This window comes from Macadamia integrifolia, chromosome 13, assembly GCF_013358625.1.
Source record: "Macadamia integrifolia cultivar HAES 741 chromosome 13, SCU_Mint_v3, whole genome shotgun sequence".
NCBI lineage: Eukaryota > Viridiplantae > Streptophyta > Magnoliopsida > Proteales > Proteaceae > Macadamia > Macadamia integrifolia.
The window spans coordinates 4404217-4421730 of NC_056569.1; the positions used below are offsets into that span (position 1 = coordinate 4404217).

A 17514-nucleotide genomic window follows, 5' to 3' on the forward strand; every position below is an offset into this window, starting at 1 on the left:
ATGGACAAAGAAGCCCGAGGGGTAATTGAATTCCTCTGGCACAGAGTGAGGGTTTTCATTAAAGAATCATATAGGTGAGCAACGCCTAACACGCCCCCGTCAACCCTATCCACTCGTCCCTACCTCACCAGCTATCAATGTGGCATAGCTGTTTTGTTCATCATCTCCCCGTGCTTCACCAACCATGAACCATTTCTTTCAATATTGTTTACCACCAAGTTTACAAATCTCTCTCTCTCTCTCTCTTGCATGCACATGCTCACGCACGCCCAAAGTGAAATAATTATCAAGAAAAAGCAGAGTTACAGAAGCAAAATAAGAACACACAAAGACTATTTCTATTGGTAAAAGGAGATGCTACTACATTCATCTGTGAGTTTCAATACTCAAATCTCCATCCATACCATGCAGGTATCACTTACAAAGAAAAGAATTACAAAATCCTTGGTCACTGTATACTAGGAATCGAGATATTGCGTAGATGCAGATACTGAAAACAGAGACTGGATAGAAGAAGCCAGGGTGAGTGTGGGCGATGGAGGAATTGAAGAGAGAGAAGAAAATAATGGGAAAAAGAAAAGGCAATGAACAACACTTCCGCACCTGCTCCAAAGGAAGCAGGCCGAGGTTGAGCAATGACACCGAGAAAAAGGTAATACCTCCCAGTGGAATAATGAGCAATTTGGAACAATGGTGCTGTAAAGACAACATTGACATGTGTATAGAATGTACACTTGTCAACGCTGGACAAGAGGTATTGAGAGGCAGGGGTCCGAATTGAAGAAGAACAGAATCAGGGCTTACCAGGGGACTGCTATAATGGTAAAAGGGGAAAGAAAAATCCTTTTTTTTTTTTTCTATTCTTTTTTTTTTTTTAAATTGGATGGAGAGGTTAGCTAGCACTGGTGGCCTCTTTTGCAGCTGAGAGGGCCAGCACCAGATGTCATAGAGGCCACCATGGATGAAGACTTGGCCGCAAGGCTTGAAGCCTTTGCATAGCTGGCTGAAGCCCCAGCGCCAGATGCGGTAAAGTAGGCTCCGTTCAACATCATGTCCCCTTCCGACCTCCAGTTCCATCCCTGCCACATACCTTCCGCTGTGCTCACCCTCTTTGTCACCTGCTTACCCACACACATCACCATCAATATCCAATAAAAAATTAATTACACAAAATCTTCAGTTCATAGAGACATACAAGATGAACACAAAAAATGAAGAAGCACAATACCTCCTTGGCAAAAGGGTTGGTTGGGGCAAGGTATCTGTTTCCCTGACTGTTGATGGTTGGGTTAGCACTTCCTCCAATTGCATACATTTCCCAGTGAGTATAGTCGTTGTTCACCACATGGAAATACCCATGTCTACACCTGCATTATAATTTATTTTTTATTTTTTCATTTCAATTAACAAGTAAAACTTTTACCTCGACACAATCAGTAGGAATCTAGACTCGTATTACCAAAAGTTTTGATTAAGACTTATTATTCTCTTACCTTGGCATCCTTTGAATGAGACCTTGTCCGAAATGGTTATAAGCGATGGTGACTTGCATCTGCTTGTCGTTTGTGTAGGAGTCACTATGACCCAAAAGCATTACCTGTTCCACATTACACCTATCGCCATCAATCCTAGCCTACACTCATGGCAGTACTCCGTGTGAAAGAGTAAAATGTTGTAAAAGGGAAGGGGGGGGGGGGGGAAAGCATAGGTGTACCTCATTATGGTGGGCGAAGTGGTTGTTAGAGATGGTGATGGCAGTCGAACCCATAATAGCATCAACGAGGCCATCAGCGCATTGGGAGATAGAGTTGTGATCAACCCACACATGGCTAGCTCCAAAGAGGGAGACGCCATCACCGTCGGCCATTGTCCTCCACCCATAGTGACTTGGAGAGCTGCGGACCATGGCATTGCCAGTGGACTTGCAGTCGTGAATGTGTAGGCCATGGATGATGATGTTGGTTACATACTGAATAGTGATGCAAGCCCCATTGGCAATGTGGACGTTGACACCACGGCCATCAATGGTCTTGAAGCTATTCATGAGGAGCTCTTCCTTGAGAGTGATAACCATGTCCCGCTTGAACACGATCCACAGGGGCTCGTCCTGGACGACAGCATGGCGCAGGGTGCCAGGTCGAGGGTTGACTGCATCGTCATCACTGGGATCAGTGACCACGTAGAAGCGACCATCGCGACCACCGACAGCATTGCGGCCAAACCCTATGCCACAGTCAGCGAGGCGCTTGCGGTGGAGATGCCAATTTGGGTCACAGCGCCAGCAGTCATCAATGGGATTGCCTGTGCCACAGGAAAAGTAACCCAAGTTCCTCCTTTCGGTGCTGTTCCGTATGGTCCTGCCAAGCCCATTATGACATCAAAATCGATTCATTATAATTTTCCATTTAACCAACATTTCTGAGATTCTATTCCTCTTCCTCCTAACAGAGCATGCGAAAGCTTCCTTGCATCCGAAACGAAGCAATTGAAATTGGAATTTCAAAACAGGGAAAGTGTCTGAACTGTTTACTATTTCTTATTTGACAATTATGTCAGAGATAAGTAGCCCCGGAATTCCTCTCTGTAACGTGGGGCATTTAAGAAGCAACGAGTTGGAAGCTGAAAACTGTCCATGTCCCAAATCAATTATTTGTTGTATACATGTATCCATGTGAAAAGATGATAAATAATGTGGCCGAAATGGACAGCTATTGGCTACAGATATTGTCTCTGGAATAAATAAATAATAAAGATAGCCAATTAATTCTAGGGTCGAGAGCGTCGGTGGAACTGGAAGTAGGAATTTATATGAAAAAGAAAAAACTGAGGAAGAAGAAGACTAGAGGAGGGGTTATTTAGTATTTACACATTGGGTGAGTCAGGAGAGTTATCTGAGGGGGGTTATTTATATTTACATATAGGGTATATTTACATATAGGGTGCGAAATGATCATTGTATCCCTCCTGAAATCCTGATCGATGTTCGGCTTCTTCCTTATTTTGTTGTCCTTTCAAAGGGAAAGGGTGATTTCATTGACTTGAAAGAAAAAGACGGTTCGAGAAAACGGTTCGGGAAAGTGTGGGAGTATGATGGGGAAGGCAGGGGAGGATACGGTGTACTTTCTTCCACAATGCAATAAATAGGGTCACATGAAAACGATGTCAGATTTGAAGACGACTGCATGTAACATTAACTACATAAAGCATTGCATCCACATTCCCATTCTCATGAAACTCGAGTATTCATCAATGATCAAATTGATTTCTAAAGGTATGATCTAATCTAAACAATTCAAGGACTTTGGGAAGGTTAACCTGAATACTGATCAAGATCCCTAGTCCACAATCAACTGCAGTAAGATGTGACATAAATTTTCATAATGTACAAGATCAGCAAACTGATAGCTCTTTGTCACCTTATCTGAAAAACCCAGCATATTTGCTGCTCTCTTTTGTTAGGTACCCACACCGACACACTTTTAGTGCACGGCCAAGGATTTCTGGGTAGTTGCGGAGGGCAACATGCTCAAGGAAAACACAGACCCGAATCGAATATAAGGAGAGAGAGAGAGAGAGAGAGAGAGAGAGAGAGAGAGAGAGAGAGAGAGAGAGAGAGAGAGAGAGAGAGAGTAATGTGTGTGATTGGAGAAGAAAGAAAAGGCGATGGAGATGAATAAATTTAATGCGAGAGGCGTGGATCTCACGACAAATGCATGTGGGGATTGTTAAAAAAGAGGAGAGATCAAAGTTCAGGAAATTTTAAAAACCGTTCAGTCCTCGAGGTCCAAACGGGATTTCTGCGGAGAATGAGTAAAATCAATTAGTAGGAAATAAATTAAAATTCCGAAAATCAAAGTATGTAGTTAAGTAGATGTTAGCTCTATTTACCTTTTGGGTTTCCGCTTTTCCTCAGCGGGGAGGAATTTTGACTGGAATTCTAATGTGTAAAGAACAGAACAAATACTTGGGAAAGAGGGAGTATTAAAAGGTAGAAAGAAAAGGAGATCGAGCACATTGTTCGGTTGATGAGGGGGATGGGTATTTAGCAGGTATATTAGAGAGGACAAGGGCCATGTGGATTTGTTCTTGTTTCAACGTGCCTATCATGTGTTTGCATTTAGTCCATAATAATTAGTCTTAAAAAGATTTCAATCCTAACCATAGACTAAGAAAAACAAATTAGTTGGAAGGCTCGGAATACTTACATCTCCACCATGGAAGCAACTTCCTCCGGATTGTCGACTGCGTGTTCATTCCGTTCTTCAACCACATCCAACCTGAAACAAATCCGCCACACCAAATCACACTAGTCCCATTAGTTTAAACTTTTTAAACACAGTTAAATTATTATGGCTTAAACTAGTTTATCCCTACCCTCAACTTGTTACAGAGAACCAGGGTCAATCTTGATCTTAGCCAACAGGCCAAGTTGGAGAGAATTCAAAACCCTTCATTCTTTTTCTCGGATCCAAATTGGATCATTCAATAGTCTCTCGTTTATTAATTCTCATTGAATTCTATTCGACCATTTCCGAAAAAGCGAAAGTGTACCAAGGACGTTTTCGTAATTTCAGTTGACCTATAATAAATTATCCGCCAATCAAGGAGAAGCTTTAATAAGTAAAAGTAAACAAAAAATTGAAGAATTTCAAATCTCCGTACATATTCCCTCTCTCTCTCTCTGTCTCTCACTACACGCGACCGAGACGTACAGTGCTCGATGCAATCGTTTCCCGGCAAAACTGTAAAGCACATTTTAGAGAGAGAGAGAGAGAGAGAGAGAGAGAGAGAAGAGGCGAGCACACTCGTCGGAGAGAATTTCCTTTTCTTTGTTCTGTTTGGAGTGGAGTTCCCTTGAAGTGAATGACTAGATTACCCTCTTATTACCAATACGACAGCCGTTGGATTGCAAGTTGAGAAAGTAATAGGAACGGTTGGGAAGAACTATTTAGGAAAACGAAGAAAATATCCATTAGAAGTCTCGGTCAAGAAAGTTGGAATCCTATAACGATGCCCTGCAGGCTACTGGGGCAACAACTAACCAATGGGAGCTTCCCCTCGAAGGTTGAGAAACACTGGGATCCGAAAAACGAACATAACGGAATAAACGATTGAGATTTCCGGATCTCGATCTTAACGGTTAAGATCTCCCCTAAGGTTCGGTTAGAATATTATATCTAGCGATACAGATATTACCGGTTACAAAACCGAAGGCCTAGATTCGCCGGCAATTGAGGAAGGCGAACCTATGATCGGAAGCAAAGATAGTGAGAGTAGACTACTGACCTCCCGGCGAATGATGAGTTCTTTGAGCTCTGCAACTGCTCTGCTTCTTTAATCCTGCAATGAACAAGCAGGGATTGAATGTTACGGATCCGTAATAAGAAGAAAAAGAAGTGAAAAACACCATTAAACCTGCAAAAGCTCACCCAAATTCAAACTCATATCTAAAGAAAATAATAGGAAGACGGTAACCTATGCAATGCCAATAAAGCAACAACAAACGAAATCCTCATTTGTGCTGATTCACACCCAGTTTCGTACAGAACAGAGGACAAGCGTGAAATGCAGCTAAAATTCTGCAAATTTTGAGCCAAATTTTGAAAGAAACCCTAAAGTCATGCAAGAAAGAACACATTCCCTATGGCTCAAAGCACAAGTTCATACAAACTCTCTTCTTATCTCATTTCCTCGAGAGATTGAACACAGTAAACACAAGCAAGAAAACCTTAAGATACACACTCTGCTTCTGAGTAACTAATTAATCTTCACTAGCTTCCAAAGGCGGAAACACAAGAAAAAGTATACCTCGCATCTGAAACCGCCTCTCTTACTCCAGACATTACCGCAACGAACAACAACAGAAGCACGAAACACAGAGAAAAACTCCTCAAAGAAACCGCCATTGTCGTCTCAGAATTCTCTCTCTCTCTCTCTCTCTCTCTCTCCACCTCTGTACGCTCTCTCTGTCTTTTTCTCTCTGGATCTTGAGTAGGTATGTATAGAACGGCAGAAACAGAGGAGAGCGAATGGAGTCAAGAATCGTTCATGAAACAACCATTTTATAGGAAACGTTGGCCTAGGTGCCCAACTCCGTTAACTAAAACGTCTAAACCCACTCTACCATGGTTAGGTTTAATTAACCCATTATAACAGTATAACTAAAACCCTTTTAACAGTTTAACCACCTCACTATAACCCAAACCGCCACTAACGGACTCTGCTCTCTCTCTCTCTCTCTCTCTCTTCGTTCTCTCTTCTCCGACGTGTAACCACCCTGGTGCCGGAATCTTATACTTGTTAAGTGTTTGACAGTGTCGGCCAGTCACGTGCCGTACCACTGACAGACTCTACCATCCCCCGGTGATTACCTGACACCTCAACTAACTTTAACGTTTAACCGAACCTATACCCCTGGCCCACTATTCCATGTCAGCATATCCATTCCTGGATAACCGATGCAGCCGGTGACTATACGTACTGTCGCTCTAACACAAATTTCGGAATTTCACCGCTTGTTTCTTTCCCCCCTATTATTTTCCTTTTTCTATTTTACCTTTTAGGGGCACGATTATGCTTCCATTCAACAACCAAGAGGTCCCCATCATAACAACGATCTCACGCGTATTCTCGACTATAGCTGTTTAATTACGGATTTACCCTCATCCGGTTCACCGCCGAGTTAACTGCAAGCCAAATAAGAGAAGGAACATTTCAAGCAAATCCGGTCCACTCATTCTTTTAGGGTAAGCTTTGTAGAGTGGGTGGTCATTGGTCAAGTGTTGATCCGTTTCACTGGTTCGACCAGCCAAACTAGTTGTTTGTTATCTTGTTTATTTATAAAAGGAAATAGAAGCCTGTAAGACAACGTGGCTCTATGTGTTGACGGGGGCAAAATAATCACCCCACCCCTATTATTGCATATGTGCGTACTCTCATTGGCTTCCACACTTCCACACTGGTGCAGGACTACATTGAACAATAATCGATCCTGTGAATACCCATGTGCACTCCCCCCATTGGTAGACGTAGGATACACCTTGAATTATCATTGAAGAGAATGATAACCGATCGAATAATTATTGCACTAACATGCAGGCCAATGGGAGAGAAGGCAAAGGCATCAATTACATGGGGGCAAGGAGCTCTTTTAACTTTTATGTTTTGCATTAGTTGGATGTTTTAACTTTTAATTGTGGACAAAATGAGATTAATTATGAGATGGGGACCCACAAAGTCTTTTAACGATTGCAAACCTTGGGTTACACGCTAGGGGTTAGAAAAGGTGAAACAAGAGTAGGGTTGGGGGTTTACTTTTGTTGAAGTTAAACAATGGAAAAGTTAGATTTTGTAGGCCAGGTTGTTCTTAGCTAATGAGAGTGGAGAAATTTTCCCAAAAGCCCTGTGAGACTTGCTCGGGCCCCACTAGACAATCAACACTACTTCTTTAATTCTTTTGTTGGGTTTGGGCTTGGTGGGTTGGGGTTCAATCCATGCAAAGTGTGAATCACACAAGTAACTTCCCATCCTCCCCAGTCTCATTAGCTTTTTTTAGGTTTTTCTTCTCTCCTGTATTTATATATTCCCTTCCATTCCATGATCCATGCTATTAATAATCAACATCAAGCGCGACTTCTTGCATGACTGACGCAATAAATTTTCTTTTTCTGAATTTTGATTCTCATTGTGAACATGATTCAGTTGTGGCAAAAGGAGAATTTACTATGCATTTTTTTACAAAGTCTGCAAAAATAAACCTAACATCTCCTTGGAGTGCATTCATGAATCCTTTCTTTTTCTTGCATGGCAAAGAAGATATGGAGTATTTAACAATCAAAACAATTATATTCGAGGTTTAAAAGCTCTGAATTGGACATGGGATTGGTGTTTACAGATTTTGATTAGAATTGTTCTAGAATATCCTAGAATTGATCAGAATCGACTAGAATCAGTAAGATATCGAACTCGGCCTAATTCAATCAAACTAGATAAGCAAAGAATTAGGGCTAATTGGAATAAGCTGAATCCTAGGATTCTAATCAAATTGTTAAAATCATGTCTATTAAGAATAGGTGACCTAGTGCATGAGGCCACCTACCACTGTGAGGTCTTAGGGATAGACATAATGTACACAACCTTTTCCTCACTTCGTGGTGAGGTTGTTGTTCAACTCAAATCCATGACCATTAGATCATAATGAAGCAATCTTATCGTTAAGCCAAGATCTACCCTCCAAAACCATATTAGGGGGTCAGCAGTTACTATCGAAGCAGTTATAATTTTTCATTTACCAAAGGAAAAAAAAAAACTACAATTTAAGTGGTAGATGAATACTTAGCTTTCCTTTATTGATTTAAGAGATACTGTTAACTTTCCATTCTTTGTATGGTCATTTGATATTGGATTTTTTTCTTTTTAATTAAGATATTAGATTAGTTTTCTAAAGTACGAATAAGCAAAGGTTGCACCTTAGTTCCAATTCTAACCCGATTGATTTACGTAATTGGAAGTAACCAATTAGGTTTACGATGAAACCTAGAAATCGATCATTGATCCAATTTGAGTATCTCCTATGGATATAGACCTCACCAGAAGACTGAAGAGTAATGGCAGCAATTGATTGAGTTCAGTAGTTCTTCATATCAAATTATTGACTCTAGAGATATGGTAATATGGAGAAGACAAAACAAAATTGTTTGAAGCACCGACAGAACCAGAAGTGCCCCATGTTCAAAGAGAGGACAGGTTATTTCACATTTCATTTGATGGTCAGAGGCGAATTGAAAGCTAAGCAATGGTAATTCTAAAGATCCCCTGAGGAAAAATAGAGATGTCTCCTACGTTACCCATAATTTGTGGAAGTATCGACGTAATTTCATTAGTCATTCCCTCTGAATGCTACATGAAGAACATAAACCAGATTACGGAACGGGGAGACCTAGGATATAGATGTAGAATATCATAACATGAGTGATTAGAGCAAAAAAAATGAGGAAAAAAAAGGGGGAGAGAAAAATGATAACTGATCGCGTAGTCTTTACACCAGCACATGGGCCAATGGAAGCATGTATTAAGGCATCTAACATGTGGGGGTGGAGAGGGGGGGATGGTCATTTTGCTACCCTTGTGTCTAGTCAAAATTGTTTTGATTTCTCCTATTTATTTCTTTGTGTTAAGCAAAATGAACGCTCACTATTCATGTGGTCCCTGTACCAAGACATATAAGGCAGCGAAATGACCTCCCACCCCTGTGAAACTAAAAAAAATATATATTCCTTTCTTATGCCCATGAAGTTATGACACACTAACCGCACCATCAAGGAGCGCTATTTTCCACTTGTATTAATTAGTTCAATTTTACCATTTTTGGATTTCAATTTTCAACCACCAAGTACTCTTTCACTTAAAAAAAAAAAAAAAAAAAAAAAACAAAAGGCTTTCACTACTTCAGGGATCCCAACCCAGTACTATAATGAAGAGTTAGGTCTTCACGTTAGACACGGATATGACATAACCCCACTCATGACTCAACAAAAGATGCCGAGTTTGACCCAACTCTTGGTAGATATCTTAGGGCCACCAAAGAAAAGGGGAATCATGGTCCACAGACAGCCTGGACCAACCATTCCATAGAAAAATGACCACCTTATTTTTCCCTACCCGTAATATTACCTGGCTTCCATTGAGTTGAAAGGTTGAACTGGACCAGCCGGTTGGTTCAGGTTCACTTGTTCAAAGACCCTTAAAAGTCTCAAACCAAATGGGGCAAAAGGACATGCTCCCCGTAGCTGTCCTCATGATATGTTACATAGGTTAGGTGTAACTGTGTGTAACCGGGATTTACCATTGGGCCTGAACCATAAAATCGGACAGATTTGAGGAGTTCCTCATTGCCAAAAAAATTAAATTTGTAAATTTTCATGGGAATTAATTTAGGGAGAAAGAACTTGTTATCCTAGTGTTGCATAGGTGCAGACACATGGAGCACAAAAAGATCACACTGCCCCTCTCACCCTGCATTGAAGATGCTTTCGTATGTCTTCCCATTGACCCCACGTGTTAGTTGCCTACACCTGGCAGGGTTCATTCTCCTAAGAATTTATTACAAGAATCACATTTTTTTAAATTTTGCCCAAAAGTTACATGCAATTTAATCATAAATTTTTCCCTTCACAAAAATTTAATACACATTTGTGGGGACCCATGTCCATATATAATTTTCACAATTATATGATAAAGGTTATATAAAAAAAATTTGGTTGTAGTGGCATTTTAATTAATTATTTTAAAAATAATTCTATCATATTAAATCAATGGCAAAGATGTATTTGAAAATCTTATGATGATATGTTACCTCTTAAAATCAAACCCTAAAAATTAATCTTTGGCAAATTTATTTCTGAGTAGTAATTGTCAAGTAAAACTTTTACATGAGAAAACGTAAAAAAAAAACAAAAAAACAAAAACAAAAAAACAAAAACAAAAAAACAAAAAAACAAAAAAAACAAAAAAAAAAAACTTTAAATTACTTGTGAATACAAATTTTACGTTGCCATGTTTGTTTCATGGTTATTTATTTATGAAAATAAAAATTTATATTAAAATTTCCATCCAAGTAAAATTTTTCTATTTTTCATAAAAATAAACTATAAAAAAAATATTATAGAGGAAAAAAATCATCCACCTTTTTAACATGGAAGCAAACGGAGGCATCATGTAATATTTTACTTTCAATTGTTTATGGAAGTCGACCCTAGAACATGTTTAAACTATGTTGCGTTAGTCTCAATGGTCTATCAACTAATGTGAATTATTATTTATTTATTTATTCATGTATATTAATATAACAATATACTTTTTATTTTTAAGGAAAAAAATTAAGTAAAAAAACCTTCCCTAGTCGTGTGGTTCCTACACCTAGATATGAAAGATGACAAAGTGACTGACCCACACCTCTATGAAACCTAAAAAATCCACCCCTTATTTTTGTGCCCCCTTAACATGTGTCAAATGGGGGACGGCCCCACATAGAAGAACATAATGGGTGGGGCTATAGGTTGGCTAACAAATCCAATCACCAACCAAACCATGACACCTGGCATAATTATTCTAATTTCTATGCGGTGGTTGGCTGTTGGTGTGTTACTAAAAATGGTTTACGTCCGACCAACGTCCTCCTAATTTGACCGATCCCGCTGCTTAAATTTAGGGGTTAGAGAATAATCGTTTCATTCCGTTTGGGCAGCCCTGGTAATGGTTCAGAAGAACAGCTATGAAAGGGTGTGTGGTGGGCCCCACATTAAATCTTGTGGTGAGCCCCACATTGAATCACCGACGGTCTCACATGGCATTATGGCACTCGCCCGCTCATTAAGGAGAGAAGGGGATTGGATAAGACTCTCTTCTACGTCTACTTAATAAATTAATTAATAATACATAATAATTTCTCCAAATCTTTGCCAACGGAGCGATTGACGGTCCTGATGACACATCTCAACCGTCTGATTTTTTTTATTTAATTTTTTTAAATAAATAAATAAATGAAATAAGCGTTGACAACCCACGTGGTTTGGTCATTGGTCCGGACGGCGGGGGAGAGTGCAATCCTAACGGAAGAATCTTTTGGTGAAGAGTGAGAAAACAGACTTTTATCCACTCTTATGAAAGTAGAATGGGGTGTGTTTGGTGGGTTGTTGGGGTCGAGGACCGGTCTTGGATAATAATGGAAGAAGAAGATGAAGGTTCCTTACTTAGTACTATGAAGAACTAAGCAGACATAAGACCCATGATTAGTGACCTTAAGATCACATCAGGTCATCAAAACTCTCTCTCTCTCTCTCTCTCTCTCTCTCTAACATCTTAATCCTCTAACCATTTGTTTGAATTTTGTAAGGGTAGAAGAATTTGTTGGTTTCTTTCCAACCATTATCAAACAAAATGTTTTGGGAATGAAAATGACTTTAGAACAAGTTATGGAAGAAGTACGAATGGAATAACAAACTTATTATTGGCTTTGACGGATAAAACTGACTTATTACAGAAAAAATCATCATCGAGAAACATATTCTTAATACATTAATCCATCCACCACCAACCCACTGCGGTCATACTTAATCTAATCTAAGACAACCTTGTCAATTAATCACTAATACAATGGCAGACTATAACATATCATGTTTGACAAATGGGTCAAAACAAAGGAAAGTCACCAAAGGAATCAACCCTTTATTTCTTAATATATCCACTACCAAGTACTTACAAGAGAGGGGATCTAGTTTACGTACAAGAACGTTTCTGATCGGTGGATTTAGAATCAATTTTTTCCCTTTTCATTTAATAGATTCTAAATCCATGGACTAGGGATGTACGAGAACATTCTCGTATGTGAACCTGATCCGTTCACTACATATAAATATGAAACCCAAGTTGTGTCTTTTTCCTTTCTTCTTTTTTAGGTAAAAATCAAATTAAATTGGATCATGAACTAGTCAATGTTTCCATCATTCATCATCATTTACCTTTGAAGTAATATTTGTATAAAGATTAAACCTAATTTCATGGTTGCTATTAAACCTAATTTCAAGGTTGCCAAAGCTCTAACCAATATCATTTTAAAGTCAAATTTCAACAAATTAATGGAGAAGTTTTGTAAGAATAACCAAACCCATTCCTAATTTATGACTTCAGAAAGAAACTAAGTCATCACTTGCCAATAAACTAATTTGATCTAGTACAAGTGGTATAAGATTCCATATGTTACTTTCTACTGCAAATTAGGTAGCTTTTTGTTTCTCATCATCACTGTTAAGAAGGTAAATTACATCACAAAAATATTGGCATGTTTGGTGCATTCATAACACTTTTAGTTACATAACTTTTCCTTCTTTTGTTTCTAGCTAGGGGGGTTTACCAAAAGTAAAATTATGTAAATAAAAATACTAGAAAGTTATACCCAAGAATATATTAATGAAGATTTTTCTTGTATTCCTTGTTTTACGCCACTATATCTTACAAATAAAAAGTTTTTCTTAGCCATTCTCAATGGTATCTTAGAATATCTCATGGATTGTATATAAATATTATCTTTTAATGTGTTTCTCTTTTAGTGGCTTGATTCTTTCCTTGAATCAATTGAGGCAAGTTCTTTCGTTAATCAATTATTCCTTAATTTTGGGATGTTGGCTTCAAGCAAGCTCATCCACTGAACCTCTAAATCTCTTACCATTTCATCATTCCTTCCTTCCACGAGCATTAAACAATTTATCACTACAGTGTGAACAAAGATTACTATACATTCGTTACTTCATTAGATTACACTAAAAGGGTGTACTCAGATTATAACCATTGTAGGGTCTGGAGAGAGTCATATTGTGCACATCTTACCCTAGCTTTACAGAGAGACTTCATTCAATTATGCTAATAAAAAAATTAAAACAAAATATTAAATTTAATTGATATGGGAATTTATTCAACATGCCTAGTGACTTACGAAAATAGATAATTTATTTATTACTATTTTCTTAAAAAGCATTAACATAAGAGACCTACTATACCATCATTGTTTCATTCCATCAAGTTACAGGGGGTAGTCATTTTGATGTAGGAATCTCTATATTTTATGCTCTCAAAATGAAAAGAGTTACAATAATGAATGGCAATGCCTTCTAATATCTCACCAAACAGAGTTTCCCTCCACCTCTAGTGAGAAGAGATTCTTTTCACTCACAGGTTTTAGTACTTGAGTAGAACCCTAGGAATAATACCAAGGGCACTTTGAACGGTCTTCATATAGGAAATATGTATAAGACTTTGACAGAACAATTACTTAATTGAAAAGTAATTACAAGTAAAAGATGATTTACTTGTTCAATCGATCCTCTGTAACAGTGGCAGGAATTGCCCCACTTTAAATGAAGTTGAGTCGTATAGTATGTATACTCTCCTTAAGGTATTTGAATGCCTCGTATATCTGTATGCAACCAGGTTGACCTTACATTCTCACCTCCAAGATAAAACAACTTCTAAATCGACTAAGGTGCACTTCCAATAATTGATTCCAATAGGTATGTCCGAATGTAATACTCAGAAACTCATAGAAAACCAATACCAGAAAGGAAACAGAGACCAATAGTATTTGCAGATAACAGAGAACCAAAAAACTCTCACAATATATATTTCGTACAATACCCAACCAGAATCTGTATTCTGTATATATGAAATGTAAGCACCTGTATACGAATGGGTATATCTGTATAAGTACCCATACGTATACAGGTGTGACTCTATGCATGTATGAGAAGGTACATTCACTTATGGGGAAGGGCACATGCCTCATACATACATGTGCATGCATGTGCATGTACATGTACATACGTATTTACATATATTTGGTACATATACCAATAATATGTCCCTTAGTGTGGATCCAAACAAAAAGTTATATGAAGCAAAAAAATAAGTTCTTTGAACCACCCACACCCATAGTTTGAAACTTAAATTCCAACAAAATTTTCAATTATAAGATCGTGAGGGTATGTTTGTGGCAAGAAAGAAACAAAATTGTGTATTTCGTTTTGTAAGGATATGTTTAGTAATGTTTCTATTATGGAATTGTGTTCTTTTCGCATAAACATCTTTTCTCATTTTTGTTTTGGATTTTATTTTTTCGGCTATGGATTAACATTTTTTTTTTTTTTTGGTAAACTTGTTTTAGAACTGACACGAGAAAAGAAAAAGAAATATCAATGACATTTGGTAAAACCTATTTCGAAACAATTTCTTAACATTGTTACATATAAAAGCACCATTACAATCACAATTAACCAAAATAAACCAACCATATGCCACCATAGACTTAGCATAGGTGAATCTACATGCTACCATCCCTATCGAAACCTATAGAAAACCAACCTAGAAAGTCTCAAAAAATTGTCCCACACATCATTTGCCATCCTTACAAGATCACTCGGCAAACCCTAAATGTTTATTTGATAAGGGCAATATTCCTCGAGAGTACTATTTGACCAAAAATGATGACCACTTGTTTTTTTGGTAAGATGATGACTACATGTCCAATGTCCTATATATGCATGCCACCATAATTAATACCCCCAAAACATGTCTTATACCTCTTATTAGAAGTTTCCATGCATGACAAACCCGTTATCAATCCTTAATTTGGGACTGCCACCTAATTACGTTATCACTTATACTATTTATGAACTCAAAAAACAATTTCTATGCCAATAAAATAATTTGATCTAGTAATATTGGTATAAGAGTCCATATGTTACTTTCTACTATAAATGTGATAACTTTTTTGTTTCTCATCATCTCTATTTAATTAGATAAACCCATCACAAAAATGTTGGCATGTTTGGTGCATTCATAACACTTTTAGTTACATAACTTTTTTTTCTTTTGTTTCTACGTAGGGAAGGTTTTACCAAAAGTAAAATGAGGTACATAAAAATGATAAAAGTAGCACCAAAGCATATCTTAACGAAAATTTTGCTTCTATACTTTGTTTTATGGCACTATTTCTTACGAGAAAAAAAGTTTTTCATAGTCATTCTCAATGGTATATTATAATATCTCATGGATTGTGTTGGATGTAATCTTTTATTGTATTTATCTTTTAGTTGTTTGATTCTTTCCTTGAATCAATCAAGGCAAGTTATGTTCTCAATTATGGGATGTTGGCTTCAAGAAAGCTCTTCCATTGAGCTTCTATCCATTTCATCATTCCTTCCTTAATTCCACCCCAAATTGGTGGAGCATTAAATAATTTATTACTACAGCATGAACAAAGATTACTAGATATTCATCACTTCATGTGATTGTACTAAAAAAATTTAAACCCAAAGACTAGATTTAATTGACATGAAAATTTAATCAACATTGCCCAGTTAATCGCACAAAAATAGATAATTTATTGAAGTACTAGCACAACATGGGTTAGTCCAGTTGTTATAGGACCAGCTTAAGGGTGTTAATCGGTTCGGTTTTGGTTTAAACGGTACGGATCAGTTCGGTTCACATTTATTTGACTAAAACCATAACCGCGCCATTTACTAAATGGTTCCACTTTCTGAAACCGTGACTGTTTAGTAAACGGTTTCGGTTTCCACGGTTTCTAAACGGTATCGATTTCACGATTTTAAACGGTTTCGGTTTATTCCATACGGTTTCTAAAACAGTTCACAATCGGTTTGTTATAACTTGCAACCATCTCTAAACTGAAGATCATAAGCTTATCAAAAAATAATTGGCAACCACAAATAAGAGATTCTATATTAACGATGGTATGTCTTGATTGATAATCTAGTGCTATTTCTTTACATGGCAATTCTCAAACATTTAGAATTAATATTATACAACATCCAAATCCAGCCTTCTACAGCATAAAATATTAAAATGACAGGTGGTTTTGCCAAAACACCCCATCTATGATAACATAATAACATAGTAATATATATGGATTACAAGTTCATGATCTAAAGCCTAAACTTGAACTGAATTGCAATAAATCATACCAAAGCAGGATGTACACTTAATTTAATTGTTAATTGTTATACAGATTACTGCCCCTTCTTTGTTTAATTGTTATACAGATTAATGGGATCGGTTTAAACGGTTTTAAACGGTTCGGTTTAAACGGTTTCAATTAGGTTTGAAACCAATAGGTTCCGCGGTTAAAACTGACCCGACCCGTTTAGCTAATGGGCCTAAAACTTGAAACCATAACCGTACCATTTACTAAACAGTTTTGTGGTTTCGGTGTAAACAGATCTGTTCGGTTCGATAAACGGTTTCGGTTACAAATTCACATCCTTAGACCAACTAGCTAGACATCCCATTGGTACAATTTTAGCTTAAAATGAGTAGAGGAAGTAGATAAAATTACAAAAAATGTCATTTGTATTTTATATTCATCTTCATTTGATGATGTTTATTTTTACTGAAACTTTGAATCAAAGTCTAAACAAATTTCCAATTTTTTACTTTGGACTAAAATCTTACCATTAATATGTATGTGGGATCCTCTATCACATTGATTAACCAATGACAACACTGAGGTGTAATACTTCAATAGACATAGTGACATTTAGAATGACCCTTTATTAGTATCTCTTCCCCCACCCCATCCCTAAAAATAATAATAATTAAAAAAAGACTTAATTTTCTTTCACCTCCATAATCTTTTCACTCATGGGTTCTAATGCTTGAATGGGATTCCAGGAACAATGCCAAAGGCATTTCATATATTTTTTGTAAATAGAGAGAATAATTATAAGATGCATGCAATGGTGGGTCTTGCAGATTACAACCTTATGCTATCATAGACTAGCATAGGTGAATCCACCAGCTGCCATTTCTATCTAAGCCAGTACAAACCAATCTAGAGGGGTCAGGCAAATTGTCCCAACCCACATCCATTGCCATCCCTACAAGATCCTAAACAAGACAACTTAACAAACCCTAACTGTTTACCAGATAGGTAATCCTCATCAG

At 37.5% G+C, this 17514-nt stretch overlaps 1 protein-coding gene across 2 annotated transcripts; it reads right to left on the reverse strand.

The window, feature by feature from the left end:
• Positions 1 to 316: 316 nt before the first annotated feature.
• Positions 317 to 6042, reverse strand: LOC122059750 (probable pectate lyase 1). Of its 2 annotated transcripts, XM_042622779.1 has the most exons (7): positions 5809 to 6042; positions 5287 to 5340; positions 4206 to 4277; positions 1715 to 2357; positions 1494 to 1597; positions 1229 to 1367; positions 317 to 1118 (listed from the first exon to the last, which is right to left on the reverse strand). In XM_042622779.1, exons 1-7 carry the CDS (start codon positions 5904 to 5906, stop codon positions 897 to 899), a joined length of 1332 nt encoding a protein of 443 aa, XP_042478713.1. In that variant the 5' UTR covers positions 5907 to 6042; the 3' UTR covers positions 317 to 896. The 2 variants fall into 2 exon arrangements, with proteins under 2 accessions (XP_042478713.1, XP_042478714.1); XM_042622780.1 differs by lacking the exons at positions 5287 to 5340; positions 5809 to 6042 and adding an exon at positions 4375 to 4441.
• Between the last annotated feature and the right edge of the window lie 11472 nt (positions 6043 to 17514).